The sequence below is a fragment of the Vombatus ursinus genome, unplaced genomic scaffold (assembly GCF_900497805.2).
Source record: "Vombatus ursinus unplaced genomic scaffold, bare-nosed wombat genome assembly UNPS02014841.1, whole genome shotgun sequence".
Classification (NCBI taxonomy): domain Eukaryota; kingdom Metazoa; phylum Chordata; class Mammalia; order Diprotodontia; family Vombatidae; genus Vombatus; species Vombatus ursinus.
The window spans coordinates 15,885,024-15,909,680 of NW_020954619.1; the positions used below are offsets into that span (position 1 = coordinate 15,885,024).

Here is a 24,657-nt window from a genome sequence, read left to right on the forward strand (position 1 = left end):
CATGGGGTCCCTTTAGCAGCCTGGTGAAACCTATGGATCCTTTCTTCAGATAATGTTTTGAAATGTGTAAAATGTGAAATACAAAGGATTAAAAATGAAACAAATTATATTGAAACACTAGTATCAAAAAAAAAATTTTTTAACAAAAATGAGTTCACAGACTTCAGGTTAAGAACCCTGCTCTCATCTTTCTTACAACTCTAATACCCAAGGAGTTCCTTTCTCTTATATTGACAGATGTGTGTGTGTGTGTGTTATCAGTATCACATGAATTTTCAACCTCATGTACTCTGCTTAGTTTATTTGCTCTTCAAACAGACTAAATATAAGGTGAAAAAAATGAAAATTTAACACTTCAGAGGATTCAGGATAATCATAAGAAGTCACTCATTCATTTATTCAATACACATAGTAAAGATAACAAATTGTTCTGAAACCAATTATTAATACTCTCAGTTTAATCTTCTCAGCTTTTGGTTGTAGTCTCCATGGTACAGCCAACAAGGATATAACACTTTAAAGTTTACCCCCAAAATGTCATAAAAATATTACTCCTATATTTCATCTTGGCATGGAGCTTGCCCAGGATCATTGCTCAAAGGCTCCTTCTCATGCCAGTGGAGTGTGGTTAGTGATTGTTGTCCTTTGTTCTCAAACAGATCAAATCAAAATGACATCAGTAAGTTGGAGTTAAGTGTGTCTGATCAGACCAATACATGCTCGGAATGCTCTGTCACAGCTCAGGCACAAATAGTACAGGGGAATGCAAGCTCTGCTGGATGGTTCCACCATGAAGGAAAGGCCTTGAATTTAGCCTTAGAACAAACTGAGTCTGTTTTAAGAGGACCAGCCTAGCTAGTCATGGAGAGGCTAGCTAGCCATAGAACAAGGAAAAATAAAAAAATGAGCTTCAGTTCTATGTAGGCCACTTCCCTTTTAAGGGGGCAATGTGGCAGGAAAAGGATCAAAGGATGCTAACAGTCACACAATTTTTAAGACTTTTAACAACTTTTACTCACCTGTTGCTACTCTAAATGTGAGATCACTGAGTAATGACTAATTAGATATAGATGAAGGAACTGAATATTAATCTCTTTTTTAGTTCTATTTTTCAAAAATAGCTTCTTATTTTTGTTTTTAGTAATTTTAGTAATCTGTCTCTCCCTCTAATTCCCACTAAGCAAAATTTGACAAGAAAACACATTCCAAAAAAATCCCTCAATTTATAGGAGAGAGAGAAGGGGAAAAGCATTTATAAAGCACCAGACACTGTGCAAAAATGCTTTATAAATATCTTCTTTGATCCTTACAACAACCCTGTTTGCTGCATAGCCCAACCAAACAAATCCCCACATTAACCATGTCTAAAAAAAATTTGTCTCTTTCCACATTTTAAGCTGATCATTTCTCTGTTAGAGGGTGTGTTGTGTTTCATCTTCATTCTTTTGGATTTGTGATTAATCATTGAATTGATCTGAATTTTAAAGTCATTCAAAGCTGTTTTTTTTCCTCTTTAATATTGTTAAGAGTGTGTAAATTGCTTTCCTATTTCTGATCATTTGGTTCTGCATCAGTTTCATGAAGGACATCCCAGTTTCCTCTGACATTGTCCATTTCATCATTTCTTATTGCATAATAATATTGTATTATTTATATACAACAAGTTGTTTAGCCATTCCCCAATAAAAGGACATTTTTTTCCTTTCCAGTTTTTGGCTACTATGAAAAGTTGACATAAATATTTTTACACACATAGATATTTTTCATTTTTCTTTGATTTCTTTGAGGGGTATAGTTGGGTCAAAAGGTAGGCATAGTAGGAGTAGAGGATCTAAGACAGAGTCTTGGGGGAGCCCTATAATGGCTGTCTGTGGATTCAGTAAATATTGAAATGAGCTCAAATAAATGAAAAATCAGGAAAATATTGTCACATTTGATTTGTTTGCGTAAACATTTTATAATTTTATATAGTTAAAATTGTTCACGTCATCTTATGAGATCCTATCACTTATTTAGTCAAGAACTCTTTCCTTATCCATCGATCCAGATGGTTATTTCTTCCTTTTTTCATTAATTTGTTTATGATATGAACTTTTACATCTTGGTTATGTATTGATTTGGAGCTTATCTTGGTATATGGTGTTGCTCTAAACACAATATCTGTGAGAATGCTGTCCAATTTTCCCAGTATTTTTTGTAATTCAATCATTCATTCAATCAACATTTATTAAGTGCCGATTATGTGCCAGGCACTGTGCTAAGTGCTAGAGATACAAAAAGAGGCAAAAGGCAGTCCCTGCCCTCAAGGACCCTACAATGTAGTGAGTCCTTCCCCCAGTAACTGTGGTCCTTTGGATTTATCAAACACTATGATACTATTTGAGGCAGTAGGTGGTATGGTGGATAGAGCTCTGGGCTTGGAATCAGGAAGATCAGAGTTCAAATCTAGCATCAGAAACTGTCTAGCTGTGTGACCTTGGACAAGTCACTTAACATCTGTTTGCCACTGGAGAAGGAAATAACAAACCACTCCAGTATCTTTGCCAAGAAAACCCCATAGACAGAGGTCCACAGGGTCACAAAGAATCGGACATGAGTAAAATGACTGAAAAACAACAATGCTACTGTTTGCTTAGTTATATTGTGTATCTAATTTGTTCTACTGATTGTCCTCTCTTTTAACCAGTCAAATCATTTTAGTAACTACTGCTTAGTAGTACAAGTTTAAGCTCTGTTACTAACAGACCTCCTTCTTTCCTACTTTTTTCATTATTGCCCATGGAACTCTTGGTTCTTTGGTCATCTATAAGAGTTCTGTCATTGTTTTTCAGCTCTATAAAATATTCTTTTGGGAGTTCATAACAAGACTTCATAAGTTATTGTATGTAGAATTGGAATTTTAAAATTATATTGTTGACCTATCCACGATTAATTAATGTTTTTACAATTATTATGTCTATATTTCTACCGAGATTATTTTATTGTTCAATTCATATAGTCCCTAGGTAAATCTTGGTAATAGACTCTAAAATATTTTCCAGCTTTTGTAATTATTTTGAATGGAATTTCTCTTCCTAGCTCTTCTGCTGAGGTTTTGTTGGTTCCTCTATATAGGTATTTTAATGATTTATGTAGATTTCACTTACATCTTGCAACTTTGCTGAAGTTTTTAATTATTTAATTTTACTTGACTCTTTAGGATTTTCTAAGTATGCAATCATTTTGCAGAAAGTGATAATTTTGTTTCCTCTTTGCCTATACTTATTTCTTCCATTTCTTTTTCTTTTCTTATTATTATAGTTAGCATTTCCAGCACTATATAAAAGAGTTGAGATGATAACGGGTATCCTTGCTATATTCCTTATCTTGAAAAGACTTCTAAATTTTCTTTGTTTCATATAATGTTTACTTCTTGGCTTTAGATAAATACTATTTACTATGTTGAAGAAACATCCATTTATTCCTAGAGTTTTTAGAGTTCTAGGTGAGATGTGGACCTAAACAATTCCTAGATTTCTAGATTTATTCATAGAAATTAGTATCACAATTTTGTCAAAAGCCTTTTCAGCATGTATTGATATAATCATACAGTATTTGATATTTATGTTATTAAAATATTTTATCATATTTGTGGATTTCTTTATGTTGAATTAACCCTGCATTTCTAGTACAAACTCAACATAGTTACAGTATAGTATATAATTTCCCAATAGGTTGGTGTGGTCTGCTTGCTAATATAGTATTTAGAATTTTTGTATCAATGTTCATTAGAGAGATTTGTTTATAGTTTATTTTTCTGCTTTGTCTTTCCCTGGTATAAATGTCAAGACCTTTGTGTATCAAAGAAGAGACTGGAAGGCTCTTTTTTAGAAAACACTTCATGCTAACTGTGGAATTAATTGTTCTTTGAAGGTTTAATAGAATTTCATTTGAAATCCATTTGGTCCTAGAGGTTTTTCCCCTCTTTGGGAGTTCATTAATGGTTTGCTCAATTTCTTTTTCTGATATTGAATTATTTAAATAGTCTATTTCTTCTTTGGTTAATCTTGGTATTTTGTATATATTGTATATCTATTTCCTCGAAGTCATCAGTTTTGTGAGCATTCCGCATAGTGGCAAAAGTTTCTGATAATTTCTTTTATTTCATCTTTAATTGTTGGAGGTTCTCCTTTTTCATTTTTCTACAATTTGTTTTTTCTCTCTTTTTATAAATTAGGTTAGCTAGTGATGTTCTATTTTATTAGTTTTTTTAAAATAATAACTGTTAATTTTTATAAATTCAATGGTCTTTTTGTTTTCAATTTTATTAAACTTTCAATGGTCAGAATTTGACTTTGTTACTTAATTGATGATTTTTGATTTGTTGATGTTCAAGTTTTGTTTTTTTTTAAATTTAAACAGAGGGGGCAGCTAGGTGGCGCAGTGGATAGAGCACTGGCCGTGGAGTCAGGAGGACCTGAGTTCAAATTTGACCTCAGACACTTGGCACTTACTAGCTGTGTGACCCTGGACAAGTCACTTACCCCCTTTGCTTAGCCAAAAAAAAAATTAAACAGAATGCCTATCATTGGTTTGTTCTTCCTTTCTTTTGTTAAAAATGTTGAAATATCAAAGTTCCCCTCAAAACTGCTTTAATTGCATCTCACAAATTTTATGTTGTCTCGTGATTTTTTTCTGATATAATTTTATATTTTTCTATAATTTATTCTTTGACACAGTAGTTCTTTAGAATTATGTTAATCCCTAATTCCTTTTTAAAATATTTCTTTAAGGGCTTTTTTATTTCATTATATTCAGCAAAATATTTTTAGTATTTGTGCTTTTTTATAATTTAATGAGGACTTTATGCCTCAATAAATGGTCTAATTTTGTAATCATTCAATGTACAAGTGAGCAGTAGGTAAACTTATTTCCATTCCCATTTAGTGATCACCAAAGAGCTGTCATCTCTAATTTTTCTAAAGTTCTCTTTAGGTCCATAACTAATTTCCTGATTATTTTTGATTGTGTTTGTTTAGGTCTAAAAAGGATAGATTAAGATTTTCCCACTATTATAGCTTTATTATCATTTTCATTTTCTTCCTCCAATTCAACTCTTCCTGTAAGTATTTAGATGCTATGTTATTAGGTTCACATATATTAAGTATTGATACTCCTTCAACATTTATGGTGCCTTTGAGCATAATATAATTTTTCTGCTCATCTTTTTATAATATTTATATTAACTGTAGTATCATTATCTGATATCATGATTGCTAAACCTGCTTTTTGTTCAACTGAAACAAAATAGATTTTGCCCCAGTCATTCATTTTAACTGTGTAAATCTTTGTTTCAAGTGTATTTCTCGTAAACACTATGTTGGATGCTGCTTTTTGGGGAAATAGTATTTTATTTTTTCCAACTCCATGTAAAGATAATTTTCAACATTCATTTTTTTATAAAATTTTGAGTTCTAATTTTGTTCTCCCTCTCTCCCTCTTTCCTTCCCATCCCTCCTCCCCAAGATGGCAAGCAAGCTGATATACTTTATACATGTGCAATCATGTAAACAGCTTTCCACTTTAGTCATGTTCTGAAAGAAGAAACAGAACAAAAGAGAAAAGCCACAAAAAACAAACAAAAAAAATGAAAATAGGAAGATTCGATCTGCATTCAGATTCCACAGTTCTTTCTCTGCATGTGGAGACCATTTTCTACCATGAATCTCTGAAATTGTTTTAGATCATTGCATTGCTGAGAAGAGCTAAGTCTATCAAAGTTGATTATCACACAATGTTGCTGTTACTGTTTACAATGTTCTCCTGGTTCTGTTCACTTCACTCAGCATTGGTTCGTCTAAGTCTTTCCAGGTTTTTCTGAAGTCTGCCTGCTCATCATTACTTATGGAACAATAGTATTCCATTACATTCATACTGCACAACTTGTTCAGCCATTCCCCAGTTGATGAGTATCCCTTCAATTTCCAATTCTTTGCCACCACAAAAAGAGCTGATATAAATATTTTTGTACATGTGGGACCTTTTCCCTTTTTTATGATCCCTTTGTGATACCGACCTAGTAGTGATATTGCTGGATCAAAGGGTATTCAAAGTTTTATAGCCTTATGGGCATAGTTCCAAATGGCTCTCCAGAATGGTTTGATCAGTTTACACCTCCACCAACAATGAGTGTCCCGATTTTCTCACATATTGTCCAACATTTATCATTTTCCTTTTCTGTCACATTAGCCAATCTGATAGGGGGTACCACAGAGTTGTTTTAATTTGCATTTCTCTAATCATTGGTGATTTAAAGCATTTTTATGACTATAGATAACTTTAATTTCTTCATTTGAAAACTGCCTGTTCATATCTTTTGACCATTTATCAATTGGAGAATGATCTATATTCTTATAAATTTGACTCAGTTATCTATATATTTGAGAAATGAGGCATTTATCAGAAACACTTGCTATAAAAATTGTTTTCCATCTTTCTGCTTTCCTTCTAATTTTAATTTAATGCAATCAAAAGTATTCATTTTGCATTTCTTGTTTTGTCATAAATTCTTCCCTTCTCCATAGATCTGACACATAAATGATTCCTTTGCTTATGTTATCACCCTTTATGTCTAAAGCATGTATCAATTTTGACCGTATTGTGGTATATGACGTAAGATGTTGGTCTATGCCTAGTTTCTGCCATATTATTTTTATTTTTACTAGCAGTTTTTGTCAAATAGTGAGCTCTTATCCCAGAAACTGGAGTCTTTGGGTTTATCAAACAGTAGATTACTACTTGTGTCTTGTGTACTTAATCTATTCCACAGAGCCACCACTCTATTTCTTAGCCACTACCAAATGGTTTTGATAATTGCTGCTTTATGATAATTCTAGATCTGTTACATCCAGGCCACCTCCTTCTGCACTGTTTTCCATTAATTCCTTTGATATTCTTGAACTTTTGTTCTTCCAGGTGAATTTTGCTATTACTTTTCTAGCTCTTCAAAATAATTTTGGTGGTTTGATTGGTATGGCACTAAATAAATTAATTTAGGCAGAATTGTCATTTTTACTATATTAGCTTGGCCTACCCATAAGCAATATCATGTTTACACTATGATTTTTTTTCAATTGTTTAGATCTGACTTTGTGTGAAAAGTGTTTTGTAATTGTGTTCAAATAGTTCCTGGGTTTGTCTTGGCAGGTGGACTCCCAAATATTTTATATTGTCTACAGTTATTTTGAATGGAATTTCTCTTTCTATCTCTTGCTGTTGGGCTTTTTAAAAAATAATATATACAAATGCCAATGATTTATGTGGGTTTATTTTTTTTCCTGCAACTTTGCTAAAGTTGTTTATTATTTCAAGTAATTTTTTACTTGATTCTCTGGGATTCTTTAAGTATACCATCATATTATTTACAAGGACAGATAGTTTTGTTTCCTCACTGCTTACTCTAGTTCCTTCAATTTCTTTTTCTTCTCTTATGCTAAAGCTAACATTTCTAGGACAATATTGAATAATAGTGGGGATAATGGACATCCTTGTTTCATCCCTGATCTTATTGGAAATGCTTGTAGCTTGTCCCCATTATAGACAACACTTGCTGGTGGTTTTAGATAGGTAACACATCATTTTAAGGAATGCTCACTTTATTCTTTTGCTCTCTAGTGTTTTTTATAGGAATGAGTGCTATATTTTGTCAAAAGAATTTTCTGCATCTGTTGAGATAATCACATGATTTCTGTTGGTTTTGTTATTGCTATGGCAAATTATGGTGATAATTTTCCTAATACTGAACCAGCCCTGCATTCCTGGTATAAATTCTACCTTGTCATAGTATATTAAATTGCTGCAATCCTTTTGCTAATATTTATTTAAAATTTTTGCATCAAATTCATTAGGGAAATCAGTCTATGATTTTCTTTCTCTGTTTTGGTTCTTCCTGGTTTAGGTATCAGTATCATATTTGTTTAATAAAAGGAATTTGGTAGAACTTCTTTGCCTATTTTTCCAAATAATTTATATAGTTTATGTGAGGTTATTTTATATCCTGTGACTTTCCTAAAGTTGTTAATTACTTCAACTAATTTTTTAGTTGATTCTGTAAGATTCTCTAAGTACACCATCATATCATCTACAAAGAGTGATACTGTTGGAATTAATTGTTCTTTAAATGTTTGGTAGAATTCACTTGTAAATCCACCTGGCCCTGGAGATTTTTCCCTTTCCTTTGCCAGGGAATCAGAGTTAAGTGACTTGCCCAGAGTCACACAGCTAATAAGTGTCAAGTGTCTGAGGTCTCATTCGAACTCAGGTCCTTTTGACTCCAGGGCCAGTTCTCTATCCACTGTGCCACCTAGCTGCCCCAAGATGTTTTTCTTAGGGAATTCATTGATGGCTTGTTCAGTTTCTTTTTTCTAAAATGGTGTATTGTGTCCTCTTCTCTTAATCTGAGTAATTTATATTTTTGTAAATATCCATCCATTTAGATTGCCAGATTTATTGGCATACTGTTGGGCAAACTAGCTCCTGATTATTGCCTTAATTTTCTCTTCATTGGTGTTGGATTCACCCTTTTAATTTTTGATACTGGAAATTTGGTTTTCTTCTTTCTTTTTTAATCAAATTATCCAAGGGTTTATCTATTTTATTCTCCCCCCCCAAAAAACCAGCTTCTTAGTTTTATTTATTATTTCAATACTTTTCTTACTTTCAATTTTATTAATCTTTGATTTTAGAATTTTTAATTTGGTATTTAATTGGCGATTTTTAATTTGTTGTTTTTCTAGCTTTTTAAATTGCATGCCCAATTCATTGATCTGCTTTTTCTCTAATTTATATATGTAAGCATTTAGAGATATAAAATTTCTCCTAAGTACTGCTTTGGCTATATTCCATAAATTTTGGTATGTTTTCTCATTATTGTTGTTCTTTTTTGATGAAATTATTGACTGTTTCTATGATTTGTTGTTTGACCCATCCATTCTTTAGGATTAGATTATTTAATTTCCAATTAACTTTTAATCTATCTTTCCATGGTCCCTTATTACATGGAATTTTTATTGTGTCATGATCTGAAAAGGATGCATTTAACATTTCTGCCTTTCTGCATTTGATTGTGAGGTTTTTATGTCCTAATACACGGTCAAATTTTGTATAGGTGTCATGTAACTATGGAGAAAAAGGCATATTTCTTTCTATCTCCATTCAGTTTTTTTAGAAGTCTATCGTATCTACCTTTTCTAAAATTCTATTCACCTCCTTAACTTCTTATTTTGTGGTTAGCTTTACCTATTTTATGAGAGAGGAAGGTTGAGGTGCCCCACTAGTATAGTTTTGCTGTCTATTTCTTCCTATAACTCCTGTAACTTCTCTAAGAATCTGGATGCTATACCAAGTGTGTGTATATATACACATTTGGTACATATGTGTTTAGTATTGATGTTACTTCATTATCTATGGTACCTTTTAGCAAGATATAGTTTTCTTCCTTCTCTCTTTAAGTAGATCTATTTCTGCTTTTGAAAAACCTGAGATCAGTGGGCAGCTAGGTGGTACAGTGGACAGAGCTCCTGCCTTGGAGTCAGGAGGACCCGAGTTCAAATTCAATCTCCAACACTTGACACTTACTAGCTGTGTGATTCTGGGCAAGTCACTTAACTGCAATTGCCTCAGCAAAAACAAAATAACAAAATAAAACAAAAAACTGATATCAGGTCTGCTACCCTTGGTTTTTTTTTTTGTTTGTTTTTGTTTTTTTTTTTTACTTCAGCTTAAGCATAATATATCCTTCTTCAGCCTTTTACCTTTACTTTGTGTCTGCTTCAAATGTGTTTCTTATAAAAATATATTGTAGGATTCTGATTTTTAATCTACTCTGCTATTCACTTTCCTTTTATAGGAGAGTTCATCCCATTTATATTCACAATTATGATTACTGTGTATTTCCCTTCACCCTATTTCCCCCCTTTTCATACTTTCCTCCCTCCTTTTGAAGAGGTTTACCTACAATTCCTAGAAAAACCTTAAAACTTTTAGATTCCTTGTAGACTCACTTATCTCTCTTTGACAAAAAGAACCTGGCTTCAGTTTTGTTTACCAGTCCCTGGAAACCCTTAAAGTTTCAGAAACTGCCTTATTTCCCTTTGGAAGCAAACTTCCCCTTCCAGCTCCCTTCATTATCTATTCTCATTGTCTGTTCAAATCACTGGACATTCCAAACGGAAACTCTCACCTGGACCCTTTTCCAATGGTCCACCTCCCCAATCAACTGGCTTTCCCATTGTTTTGCCTTCCTGGCCATTCCCACCCTTAATCCTAGCTAGGCGCCAGTGTTCCTTTCACCCCAGCTTGCTGGCCACCCCCATCCAGATCTCCCTGGACCCCTCCTCCCTTCACCCCAAACTGCTTGGCTGCTCCTTGGACCCCTCCTCCCATCACTCCAAGCTGCTTGGCCCCTCCCCAATCAGTCTGTACTAAAGGCTCACCTTTCCCCCTTTCTGATGCTGAGCTGTTCTCAAGCCTAGAAGCTGAGACCCTTCATGCCCGCCCTGATGGGCATCACCTGGCCTGACCACCCTAGCCCCGGTCCCCACTCAGACTCTGAATTTTCTATTGCCTCATGCTGCTCTTTCTTGTGAGCGTCACCTGACCCCCTTGAACCCTATTTAGATCACTGATGTTTGGGGTTCCTTTGGAGTCTGGCCTATATGTTCATCTTTAATAAACTTTCTCTGGCCAGAAGAAGATCTGAGTTGAATTCATTCAGGCAGATCTGTGTCGTGATTTGGGCTTTTTCCCACGATCTTGGGGTGCCTCCCCCCCTTTACTTTCACCTTGTCTCTCCTCACCAGGGTTTTGCTTCTGACCGCCGCCTCCTCCAATTTGCCTTCCCTTCTACCGGTTCCCTTTTTCTTTTCCCTTTTCCCTCCTATCTCTGCCCTCCCTTTTATCATCCCCTCCTTTTCTTTCCCTTTTACTTCCCTATAAGGTAAGATAGATTTCTCTACCCTACTGAATGTGGATGTTATTCCCTCTTTGAGCCAAATCAGACGAATAGGGTTCAAACAATGTTTACCCCTCCCTTCTTTCCCTCTACTGTAATAGATCTTTCATGCCTTTTCATGTGATATAATTTCTCCTATACTGCCTCTCCCTTTCCTTTTCTCCCAGTACAATCCTTTTTTTTAACTCCTCAATCCTTTTTTTTAATCATCACATCAAAGTCAATTTGAAGAGGTCTAGAGGTTTTGGGGTGCTCCTAGTTTCACAGAGGCACCCCAAGATCGGGGCGCCGAGTCTACCTGAATGAATTCAACCCAAATTTTCTTCCAGCCAGAGAAAAAGTTTATTAAAGATAAATCATATATAGGCCAGGTGAAACCCGTGAGGACAAGTGGCATGAGAGTCTCTGCCTCTAGGAGTGAGAGGTTCTCAGCAACAGAATGGGGGCTAGGGTGAATCTTAAATCAGGTGATCCCCACAAGGACGAGTGTGCCCGAGAAAACCTCAGCCTTTTGGGAGTGAAATTCCCAGCATCTCAATAGAGAAAAGATGGACCTTATATGCAGAAAAACTGTGGGAGGGATCTAGGAGTGGCCAAGTAGTTTGGGGTGATGGAAGGGCTTAAGGAGGTCTGGATGGGAGTGGCTAGTAAACTGGGGTGAACAGAACTCCTGGGACCTGGATCTCCTGTGCTTAGCTAGGATTAAGGGTGGGAAATGGACAGGGGCCATAGGAAGGTAAAACAATGGAGGGGAAATTGGGTGTAGCCACAATGAAAGGCCAGTTGAAGGAGGGAGGTGGTTGGGAAAAAGTCCAGGTGAGAATTCCTTTAGGAAGGTCTGAGAGATTTGAATAAACAATGAGAATAGATAATGAAGGGAACTGGAAGGGGGAAGTTTGCTTTCAAAGGGAGATAAAGAGAGCTTTCAAAGGGAAATAAAGGCAGTTTCTAAAACTTTAAGGTTTTTCTGGGACCTATAGACAAACTTCTTTTTAGGGCTAGGGTGAGAGGTGCATTTGAATAAGATTAAAAGGTAAGGCTAAGGCTTTCAAAGAGAGATAAAGTGAGTCTACAAGGAATCTAAAAGTTTTAAGGGTTGGGGAGCCAACTTCCTTTTGGTGAAAAAGGGCAAAGGAAAAAGTAGCAAAGGTCTGGCTTCTGAAACTGAATGACACCCTCTTCAAATTTATACCCACACACTCTAAGTATACTCCTTTCTAACTGCCCTAAAAGTTACAGTTCTCAAGAGTTACAAGTGTCATCTTCCCACATCTTCCCATGTAGGGATGTAAACAGTTTAACCTTATTGAATACAATGTTTTTTTTTTCTCTCTCCTATTTACCTTTTTATGCTTGAGTCTTGTATTTAAATATTAAATTTTCTGAGCTCTGGTCTTTTCATCAGGGAAGTTTGAAATTCTCCTATTTCATTGAATACTCATCTTTTCCCCTGAACGATTGTGCTTAATTTTCCTGGGTAGTTGATCTAATCCAAGCTCTTTAGCCTTCTGAAATATCATATTCCAAGCCCTCTGATCCTTTAATGTAGAAACTACTAATTCCAGTGTAATCTAACTGTGGTTCCTTGACATGTGAATTGTTTCTTTCTGCCTGCTTGCAGTATTTTCCCCTTGACCTGACAGTTCTCCAATTGGAGCAAACCCCTTTCGTGAGGGGGTAGGGGAGAGTGGAAGAAAGTAAGCACTTAAATGTGATAGAAAGTCAAAAGAAAAGAAAGTCAGATTTCTTTTGGGCAGCTAGAAGGTACAGCACACCTTAGAGTCAGGAGGACCTTAGTTCAAATACTCACTCAGACACTCACTAACAAGTCTTTTAACCTTTGTTAGTCTTATTTTCCTCATTTGGAAAATGGAGATAATAAAGTGATTGTGATGATGATCAAATGATATAACATATATAAAAAAGAGCTTTGAAAAATCTTAGAGTATTATATAAGTATTAACTTATTATTTTTATTAGTCTGAGGTTGGCAGGTGGGTAGGATTGGGGGAGGGAAAACCCTTTGGGGCTAAGTGATGGAAGCTGTTCTCATTCTCCCAAGAGGATCTGTGCATAAATATGAAAACTTCTGAACAATGATGCTTTGCATTTACTCCCTGGTTACCTTTAAGTTCCACCCCCAAAGTCACACCTTTTAAAGGAAGCCTTCTCTAAATCCTCTTAATTCCAGTACCTTCCTTTTGTTAATTATTTCCTATTTATCCTGTGGTTGGTTGACATTATATGTATATTTGCTTATAGATTGTCATCTTCATTAGATTATAAACTCTTTGAGGGTAAGGACTGTCTTTTACCTCTTTTTATATCCCCAGCACTTAGCACAGTGCCTGGAACATAGTAGGTATATAACAAATATTTATTGAGTGATCATCATAATCATTATCATTATTATCATAATGACATAAAATTATATGAAACATCTAACTAACATTAAAAATGATTCATTGAAAAAATAATGTGGTTCTTCTATAGTACAGAATATTTATGGCTGTTAAAGGGTGTTGGCTCTCATTTGTAATCTGAAGCTTACAATTAAAGTGACATGATATGGCTTTGCAGAAACATCTGACTTCTCTAAATTCCCATTGTTGTGACTTAAGGCATTTACCAAAGACAGACTTGAAGTACTTTAGGAAGCCATAGAGGCTTCAATAGCTTTAGCTTTTTCAGTGAAGTTCTTTTGAAAGGGCATCATGAAGTCTTCAAAGTCCACCTCATGAGTGAAACGCTCACGCCGCATTTCTCTTTTCTTGACTAATTCTGCAGTTGTAGCTTCAGGACTCCAGAGCTGTAAAGAAAAGTGAGGAGTCATTACAGCATGCCTAACAGGAAATCACACCAAGATCAGAACAATTTTTTGATATAATGAAATTAGGAAGATTAAAGCATCCATTTTTACTTTCAAATGAGTTTTATCTTTTTTTTTTTAATTCTCTATTAGTGCTTTTTGTGATAATGGGCACTTCTAGTACCATTCAACAAACATTTATTATGTGCTTCCTTTGGGCAAGATGCTACAGGCATCATTAATTTATGTATCTAAACTTAAATGAATAACAAAAACAACAATAATAATTTTAAAGTAGAGAGACCTAACAGAAGAAATCAAAACTATGTGGGAATATAATGAGTTGTCCTCCTGAAGTTGTACTGATGATGATTTCTGTGAGTCTACAGATATGGGCACATCCTAATGCTCTCATTTTCACTTCTGAAAAGCAGACATTTTAACCACCAATAGTCCACAAAATATGAAATATGAAAGAGAGATGTCAGGATATTTATTATCAGCATAATATCAGGATAAAAACTTGTTCTCGGACTATTTCTATCTCACCTTTCCAAAAAAGGTAAGAGCAAGATAACAATAATAATAACAGCACGTTTGATAATATAGTGCTTTACAACTGTAACAAAGCACTTTAGATACATGGTGCTTTCCAATCCTCACATCAGCATTGTGAAGTAAGCAAGACGAATATTATTATCTGCATTATGCAAACAAGGAAACAGCTGACAAGGGGGATGAGTAGAAGGCAACGGTCATACAGTGTTCTTCCCACTGCCACACCAACTTGCCTCCCCTTCCAAATACCGTCCTACTAGCCCCTAGGCAAAGTGGCCCCTCATTCTGATGTCTAAGATTTAGAGTGGAACAAAAGGAAAATGAAAGAAAAAAAGGGCAGACAAAGGACTCATTCTCTGCTTCCTTTGTGGCACCAGGACTAAATTTCAGAGATTATTCACAGCTGCAGGCAAAGGAAGCCTTATGCACAGATGAAGGAAGTTTTGGCCTCAATGCTATAATGTGATGGACACTGGGAAGACCTCTCTTATTCTAAATAAATTCCTCACCATTTTCAGTGGAGATGGTCTAGTTTGAATATTTCAGGTATGAAGTAACAAAATGTTATACTAGGACCTTTGGAATGGAAATAAGAGAGATTTAAAGAGGAAGACTGAATCCCAGGACGTAGTATTGCTTGTTGTCCATTACAGTTGGAAGAAAGGAGTTCAAAGATATCATTAGAAAGAAAGGATTCAAAGAACTGCTAATAAAAATTTAGAAAGAAAGCTGGTTTAGAGTAGACCATGAGTTCAACTTTGGGGTGACAATTGAGTTTCAATTGTGGTGACAGTACAACATCAGAATAAGCTGTTGGGCAACAGAGAATTAGAATTCAGTGAGAAAGTCAGGCCTAGAAGGCAAATTTGAAGGTTATGAGTATAGAGGTGATAACTGAAGTTCTGAGAACAGGTGAGCTCTCCAAAGGAAAGAAATATAGAGTGAAAAAAATACAAAAAGCTAAAGATGGTCTTGGAAGAAGCCCAAAAGGCAATGGAAGTGGAAAAAGGAACCAGCATACATAGCAATGGAGGGGTTAGAGTGGAAAAAAAAGGAGAAAGAAGAATTTCAAGAAGGAAAGGATGGTCAAAATGCCAACTGTGAAAATGTGATTAAGAAAAATGAAAATTAAGAAAAGACCTTTGGATTTATTAAGAAGGAGTCCATGAGTTAATGTTTATAAGGGTTTTTCACAGGAGTGTTCGGTGTAGAAGCCAAATTTGAAAAGGGTATTACAGGAAAGAAATGAGTGATGACAAAAATGAAACAGGAACAGACCACTTGGTTCAAGAAGCATACATACAAAAGATTACAGGCATAAAGGACTTTAGAATTTACACTGAAAGCAAAGAAAAATAAAACTAGTGTACATATTGTACATAGATATTATACATGTTAATATTGTACATAATATTGTATGAAGATTCTATAAGGTGATACAATTAAAATGTTTCTTTGTTTTTCCCCCAAATGGAGGAAACTATGTACATATAAAGTCAGAATATAAGATGTTACTGGAAAAAGATGAGATTGAAAGTTCTAGAGAAGAAAGGGTAAATAACTATAAGATGACAAAATCTCCCATTTCTGTGCCTTTGCATAGGCTGTCTTCCAAGCTTGGAATTCACCTTCTTCCTTACCTTTGCCCCTTAGAATACTAAGTTCAAGGTCTCTCTGAAGAACTTTGGAATTGATTGCATGACAAGGGAGACACTGGCAAAGGAGCTCCCAGCATGGTATGCCTGCATCAAAGAAGGCGCTGTTCTCTATGAGCAAAGCAGAATCAAAGTAGCTCAAAAGAAACTTGAGATTCACAAATTTAGAGAATCTGCACCAAATATTCATTTGGACTATTTGTACCTGATCTATGGCAGAGCATTCTGAGCTCCAACTGGTCTCATTAGCCACAGTCAGGTACACTGTAACCTGACTCTAATATAGTGATGTCATTCTGGTCCTCTTCAACAACAAAGAACAATAACCAACTAAGTTTTCCTCAAAGTTCAAACCAAACATTTCCTCCAATTTTGCAGCCTTTCCTCTAAAGCTATTAGGGACTCTCCTCAAAGAATTACCTTGTATTTATTTTCTATATACTTTTGTATGTATGTATTCATCTTGCTAATTCCTTAAGGGAAAGGGTTATTTAATCTATGTCTTTGTATCCACAGTACCTAAAGCAGGGCCAGGCAGAAAGAAACTTTAATAAATGCTTGTTGACTAAATTCTTGAACAAATTATCAGACAGCAAAAGATTAGCTTCAGAAGGCACAAAATACATCTCTCTCAGAGTTGTGAGACCAAGATGTGTTGAAATGAAGATAAGAGTAGATAATGATGCCTACAGGATGACTTTGGTCTCAATATGGAAACTGCACTGTCCATCAGAAAGTGCTACATTTAAAATAAACAGAGATGCATTTAAATCCTGGCACTTAGTACTAGTACATACTTGGGAAAGTCACTAAACTTCTCTATGTCTTGAGGTTCCCTCTCCAAGTTCCCTTCTCTTTTAGCTCCTGTACTTCTTCTGGACTTTTCAATAAAGTAGGAGTGAGGTGGATGGGGTGAGGGACTTAAGGGAAAGTGCCAAACCTTGAAGCTGTGGAGAGTATACTAGAGAATCAACAAAAGATGGATGAACAGACTATACTCATTAATTGCATATAACAAAAATAGTTTCAAATATCTAGGATAGTATCTAAAGAAACCTTAAAAACTTATACAGAGAAATATTTGGCATAAAATATTGGTAGTACTGAAAGAGCTCATCATGAAATAAAATAAAGGTAAATACTTCAAAGAATATTATTATAAATACTAGTTCCTGTGTCTCATTCTATCCTTTTTTCCATTTTAACAATAAATTACAATTCCTTTGTAACTTAAAAATCTGATTCTTAAAATACTTAAATATTAATTTATTTTAGCATTATTAATATATATTAAGAACATGTATAGATATGGAAGCTTTGGCATCAAGAAATTAACTGATGGCACATAGCAAATTACTAGAAGTGTTAGCACTGGAAACATAAAAAGTTCCTCTTTTTCAACATCAAAATATTTGAAAGAAAAGTGGAAAATTCAGTTAGCCATCAGGATTTTTTGGGGTACTATTTACACATAGCCTGAAGGTTACAATTTAAATATTGGTTAGCTGCAGAGATTCAGGATCTCCCCTTTCCTCTGGATTATATTCTTCATAAGAGTAAGTATACTAACTCTCAGAATTTACAAAGAAATAATGATCTGAGGGAAGAGATTAGTAGATCTATGTTAAAATGGCCAGTGATACCTTTAAGCATCTTAGCAGGTTAGAAATTAAACCAATGAGGGTTATGTCAACCATACAGTATTTTAATTAATACACATGGTATTTCAAGAGCACTGAAAAACTATAGTGTGAAATTATAAAATAATATTTAACTCCTGCCAAAGTACTTACTCTCCGTGGTATGAATGTGATGTTAACTTTCTTTGTAAATCCACTGGTAATCAGGGAATTGAGGTGAACAACATTATCCTTAATGGGCACTTTTACTTCCTTTACGAGTGGAATATTATAAACTGGTGGGAGTGACTCCTGAAATTTAATCCAAAGAAATTATTAGTTATAGGAAAGTATTTTTATGTTTTGTAGCTTCTTTTCTTTTGCAATATGCTAGGCTCTGTTCTAAACCAAGAAATACATTTATATACCATTTCATTCCACTGTTAATAAGTAAAAATTCCAATCCAAGCTGAAATGGCTCCAATTCAGAGATTTTGTGCAAATTTGGGAAAAGTTTGCTTTGTCTTTACCTTGTTGCAGCAAAAGCCATATTACATAAAGGCTTCGCTCTAGTCTTTTGTGACCAGCTGCTTTCTCATTGGTTGGGTGGTTGGCTATCTACTGAAAATAACATTAGCATATGACATAAACCTGTCACCTACTATGTTGGAGTTATTATCACTGTGGCAATCAGTTTAACTGTTCCTGACTCACACCAAGATTCCCCTCATTCCCTTTCATGCTGGGGCAGCTAGGACTTCTAGGGAAACATTGCTATTTCCCCCCGCCCCAGAAGTCCTCATTCTTGAAAACAGATGCTATACTTTTGCCAATCACAGTAATACTCAGAAATACCCATCTTCACCTCTTCACTAGTTTTCCAGGTGGGAATTTATACCTAGAACTTTTTTGGTGACTCAGAACTAGATGGGTAGTAAGCTTGACCCATTCCCAGTGGATTAGAAACAATGCAAGTGAGGGAGGGAATATAAAACATTTTGCTGTCTAGGCTACCAAGGCAAGCATGACTCTAAACTGTCACCAAAGCATAGCATCTCAGGTAGAAGGAAGGGACCTTAGCAGCCATCACATCCAAGCCCACCCTCTCTTCTTGGGAACACCAGAACAAGTGATTATCCAGCTTTTGCCTGAAGACTTTCCATAAAAGGGACCATGCAACACGTCCTGAAGGTACTCATTCCAATTTTGTACTGAATTCCAATTTCTAATCGCAAGGATTTTCAAAAAAATTACATTAGACTGAAATCTGTCTCCCTGTGACTTCCTTTTATTGCTCCTCTGGAGTTACTCCTTTTATACTTGACAGTCACAGGTATCATGTTCTCCAGAAGTCTCTTCTCTTTACTTCCTCACAAGGGACGGTTTCTGTAGTTCCCTCATCATCTTAGCAGCCCCTCTCTTCCTTATATACTCTAGCTATGCCAGTCTCATTCCCCAAAATGGCATTAAGAACTTAGGATGACTTTTCAGATGTGGTTCATAATAATAATGTTCCAGATGTCATTTGGCTAAAGCAAGGAACAGCATGATTATATCTGACCATGTTTAAAACTCTAAGCTTCTCTTAATGAAGATTATTTAGATTATTTTGGTTTTCATATCATATTATTGACTCATATTAAGTGCACTAAAACCCCAGGTCTTCTTCACATGAAGTGTGACCCATTTTGTATTAGTGAAGTTGATTTTTTAAACCAAGCCTGGGACTTTACATTTATTTTCTATTAAATTTAATCTTATTAGATTCATCCCATTGTTCAAGCCTACCCCAGATCTTTTTAGCTCCTGATGCCATGGATAACTGTGTTAAACAGCACATGAGCAGATCAATAAATTCATGTTGCACTCCAGTAGAGGCATCAATCCAGATCATTAATTAATAATCTAACTCTTAGTGTGGTAATTTAATGTTGACAGTTGCTGTGTACTAGAGTGGCATAACTCTTGACCCAACAGTTCAGGTTCAGTGGATTATTATCAATGTATCTTAGAGAAGTATTGAGCTATTATAGGACTAAAAGAAGAAATATAATCCTTTTTGTGATTCATGATAGGAATGCCTTTTCCTTTTTCCTTGAACCACATTGATACTTAGTTTGAAAATTTCAGAATTCAAGGCAGATTAAAAAAATACATTAGTTTATTCTACCATATTAAAAATATGCTAGTCTTTCACCAGTTAGTTAACTCTTACTTTGTTAGATGGCAGAATGGATGGATATTAATAGTATCTCACATTTAATGTTTTAAAAAAAGTTTTCTCAATCTTAGGAGAATGGTGAATGCCAGTACTATTTTCTCCATTTTATGTATAAAGATCTAGCTAGAGATATAGTTTCTGTTTGCTCTGAGGATTTCCAGTAATGCTTCACTCTTTTTTTTGTGAGGCAATTGGGGTTAAGTGACTTGCCCAGGGTCACACAGCTAGTAAATGTCAAGTTTCTGAGGTCATATTTGACCTCAGGTCCTCCTAACTCAAGGCCCAGAGCTTTTGCTCTATCTACTGTGCCACCAAGCTGCCCCATAATTCTTCATTCTTAAGCTGGACATATTTTTATTTGTTCTATTTTCAATACAATTAGAAATTTTCATTACATATAGTATTTCTCAAGCATTGTTTAAAGAATATTTTTAATACTGTACAAATTCTTCTAGGGTGATAAGTCACTTAACTTGTACATATTTTTTTTTCTTACCTCTTCTTTATGAGCTTCACTAGCTGGAGTTGCAGGTTTAGGAGGTGGCTTTGGTTTACCCTTTCCTTTTGGTTCTGCTGCTTTTGGCAAACGGTCCATCTTGTCTTGGATATACTCAATTATTCTGTAGTCAGCATAGGCTTTGGCAATATCCAAAGCATTATGTCCTGTTTAAAAAATGACAGCAGTCAAGGCAAGTGTGTGTGGTGTGTGTGTGTGTGTGTGTGTGTGTGTGTGTGTGTGTGTGTGTGGTGATCTGAATGATCACACCTCTTCACTCAGGATCTCTTTCTACTACACTACATTACTTCATGAGCTTACTAAAATTATGATACATTTAAAATACCACTTATTGGCATCATTAAAACAACTAACTCTACTCCTCCCTCCTCCTTTTTTTTTTCTGCTTTCCCTGACATTTCTTTGATGAGGTTTCTCCAAAATGGAGGCTATAAATATTGACATATTACACACTCTGTACCTTTTAACTATGGTTGCTGCCTTCTCCCAAAGAATCATGGACTGTTGAAGTTGGGTGCCACCTCAGAGGTAACCTAGTCAAAGCCCTTTCATTTCACAGATGAAGAAACCACGTAAGCCGAAGAGATGTTAAGACCCTTGAGTAAGGTCTAGGAAAAGTGGGAATCTAAACCTATGAATTCTGACTACAAATCCAATGCCCTTTCCAGTATATTATGTTGACTTCCCTAAAATGAATGGTACTATATCTGGGCTACATAGTTACCGAGCTTGGGGTAGAAGTGTGTGAGTGTGTGTGTGTGTGTGTGTGTGTGCGCGTATGGAGGTGACTGCATGTATGCAGTGAATGCATGCTGTTCACCCAATTGCTGACCCAACATTGCATTGGCTCATCTCATCTGTGTTAGTTTTACAGAGCTTAACAGGTTACAGACTATCAGTAACTAGGGAACAACTCATTTCCTAAACAAGAGTAAGTGTTTTTTTATTCTCTCTATGCTTGCGGAGTTATTAATACTCTCACATATAAAAAGATCTGAAATAATAGCATTTCAGATTTATCATGTGGCCTTTGTTGCCAGGAAACTCTTGGCCCTAAATTTTGATTTATATTCATTTGTGTTGCGGAATACCTCAGGTGGCCTTCCCTTGTATTCTTAGAGTCAACAATGGCCCCTACTCAAGTCAATCCTTTATTACCCTTTAGGAGGAAACTGGAGTGTACTGAAACTTTAGTCTCCACTTCTTATAGATTATAAGATGAAGCTAGAAATTTTATGTGATCATGTTTGGAACCATGGCCAAGAAGCTTCAGAAGTACAGCCATACAGCAATAAAATACTAGATGTCTTGAATGCGATTGGCTATGCCCAACTCTGATTCCAAATTCATTTCTCTAACATACCTTTTCTGTTTGTAGCCTGAAATTTAGCACCTAATTCAATTAAATATCGTACAGTATCCAGCCTACAGCTTTCAATGGCTCTCATTAAAGGTGTTGAGTTGTTGATTGAAGGTGCATCTATCCTGGCTCCATTCTTAACAAGGAGTTCAACAATATCCTGTTGACCTGCATGACATGCATGATGGAGTGGAGTCCACAGGAAATTATCCGTTTCATTAACATTGGCCCTATTAAAAAAAAAAGTTGCATTAATTAATGGTAATAGGTTAATTTCAAGTTACTTTTCTCTAAATTTAAGATGAACATTCAAGATAGTATTTTATCTCTGGTAGCAAGGTGGTACCCTGGATAAAGCACTGGGCCTAGAGTCAGGAAGATCTGAGTTCAAGTCCAGCCTCAGACACTAATTGTGTGACCCTGGCCAAGTCATTTAACCTATTTGCCTCAGTTTCTTATCTGTACAATGAGTTGGAGAAGGAAATGGCAAACCACTCTAGTATCTTTGCCAATTAAACCCCAAATGGGGTTAAGGAGAGTCAGATACGACTAAAAAGACTGAATAACAACAACATTATTTAATCCACTTTTTATGAAATGTCTTCAAACTAGGGAAGTTGTGATTAAAGTGAAATAACTCGCCACAAATTTTGATGGACTTATAGTTTACATTGTGATTTTTAAGTATTCTGTATTACAAGCTACTTTTAATTTTTTATTTTATTTGCCTTTGTCTTTATTCTCAAGATTGCTACATGACAAAATAGTAACAGCTCATGTTTATATAACAGTTTATAATTTATGAAGTACTTTCCTCACAATAACCCCAAGTGGCAAGCAAAACAAATATTATTATTCTCATCATATGATAAAGAAACTGAGGGTGCAAGAGATTAAAAGATTTGTTCTTAGTCTTAAAGCCAGTAAGTCTTGAAATCACGACTAGAACTGGTTATTTTGACTTTGAAGTCTGTGTTCCTTTTTACCTCACCGTATAGCCACTAATTGCTTCAAGTATGTATGTATGCATGTAAACATGTATATGTGTATATACACATACATATATGCATATAACACATTACATATAAAATGTATATATACATATCCTTGTGAATGCTCACATATACATGCATTTTTACATTTATGTATACATATATACATACATACACAGATAAAGATGTAAATCAGAGCTCATAGGAAACCCATAGTACGAACAATCCAGTTTTGAATATTTTTTTCCTTACACACTGCTACTTTAAAAAAAAATAATTCTTTGTTATGTCTACTCCTAAGCATAATATTTTAGTTTCAAATCTGCATTCTCTCAAAAAGGTCACTGTCAAATAGATTACATTTGGTCTGCAATGAAGTTATTCTCCATGAAAAAATTAACTCATTAATAAATATATCTGAATGTTTCTGTGGTTATTAATGATAGTATTTTAGTTACAAAAGTCAAATATATAAAGGGTTCAAAGCAATAATAATAATAAACATTCTTATGAGTCTTTAAGGCTTTATAGTTTTCAAAGTGTTTTATACATATCAGCTGACATTATCCTCACAACAACCCTGTGAGGTAGGTGTAGTATATTTCAATTTTATAGATGAGGAAACTAAGATTTAAAAGAGGGTAAGCAATGAGGGCCACACAGCTAATTAGAGTCTGAGGGAGGATTTGAACTCAGACCTTCCTGCCTCCACATTCAGTTCTTTACCCTTTTCATCAATGGCGCAGGACTATTATCTTTTCCAAAGCTCTTTCATGTCTGTTGTGTCAGCTGAATCTCACCATACAACTGTGAGGCAGGTAGGGTATGAATAAATTTTATTTTCCGAAAGTACTTATTTCAATACTTCAGGAAGCTGTGTTTCTGTGGGTATGGGTCTTCCCTTCACTAACACAGATCACAGTTTCCCTAGAATATAGCAGATAGACTTTTTAGAGTTGCTATGTACCCCAAAGTCATTATCCTAGAGCCAGCCTCGTGATGGGCCCCTAGAAACTTAACTCCTAGTCTGGTCTTTGGACAATGAACTAACAATCTCTCACTATATAATGCCTCTCCAGCTCAGTGGGACAACCAGAAGGAGTGGGAGGTGGTCCACTTGTACTCTATAAGTGAGTATCAGGGTCTTCACATACTTTTAGTTCCCAAAATCATACAGCAGAAAACACAGCAACTAGTCAACATATATTGGGTATATATCCCTAAGTGCAGAATGGATAAATGAAACTATTGTCATCCCTCTGGCCTATCTACTAATTCCACGTACCAGAGAATGTCTGAGAGAGGGTTGTCATTTGAACTTCATATCAGACAGTCATAAGCTTTAGAGCTGGAAAGGACCACCTGAAAGATTGTCTAGTTCAACTTCAGAATTTGATGTCACAAAGGTCATGATGCTAGTAACTAGAAGAGTCAGGATCTGAACCCAAGTTCTCTGAATCCAAATACAGTGTTCTTTTCACTATATGTTACTATACTTCTTTCCCCCTCCTTTTATCTCCCCAGGAAGATAAAGCAGGATCCCAAGGACCCTACTTATCACTCTACTAGCATCTTTGAAATTAAAAAGCCATGTTAGGAGTCAGCAAGGATAATGTAGTTTCATTCAAGTAAACAGAAGGGAGGGACTATGTTGAAAGGAAAAGATGTGCTTTAGAGAGAGAGAAAAACATAGTCTACATCTTGTCTGAATTGACTGGAGTGTCTCAAAAAAAAAAAAAAAGACATCTCCAGAAGGGACTTCCCCATACCACTTAGTGGTCCCGACAGTTAACTAACTGGGTTGGGGATGGTCTGGAAACCTGATGGTCTAGCTGCTTGGCCTCCTTACTGCTACATGGATCCTGGGGCATGGGGTGGGATGGGGTAGGGAATAGGTCTTTCCAACAAGCAGCATATTCCTTCACCAGAATGCTGG

General features: G+C 35.5%; 1 protein-coding gene across 1 annotated transcript in view; it reads right to left on the reverse strand.

Moving 5' to 3' along the window:
• Positions 1-13,480: 13,480 nt before the first annotated feature.
• Positions 13,481-24,657, reverse strand: part of ANKEF1 (ankyrin repeat and EF-hand domain containing 1) — a 51,616-nt gene continuing 40,439 nt past the window's right edge. Inside the window, exons 7-10 of the mRNA XM_027840433.1 lie at positions 21,733-21,959; positions 20,349-20,515; positions 17,806-17,943; positions 13,481-13,799 (exon numbers count right to left, since the gene is read on the reverse strand). Of these exons, the coding sequence (XP_027696234.1) occupies positions 13,641-13,799; positions 17,806-17,943; positions 20,349-20,515; positions 21,733-21,959 (691 nt within the window). The 3' untranslated portion in view covers positions 13,481-13,640. The remainder of the gene's footprint in view (positions 13,800-17,805; positions 17,944-20,348; positions 20,516-21,732; positions 21,960-24,657) is intronic.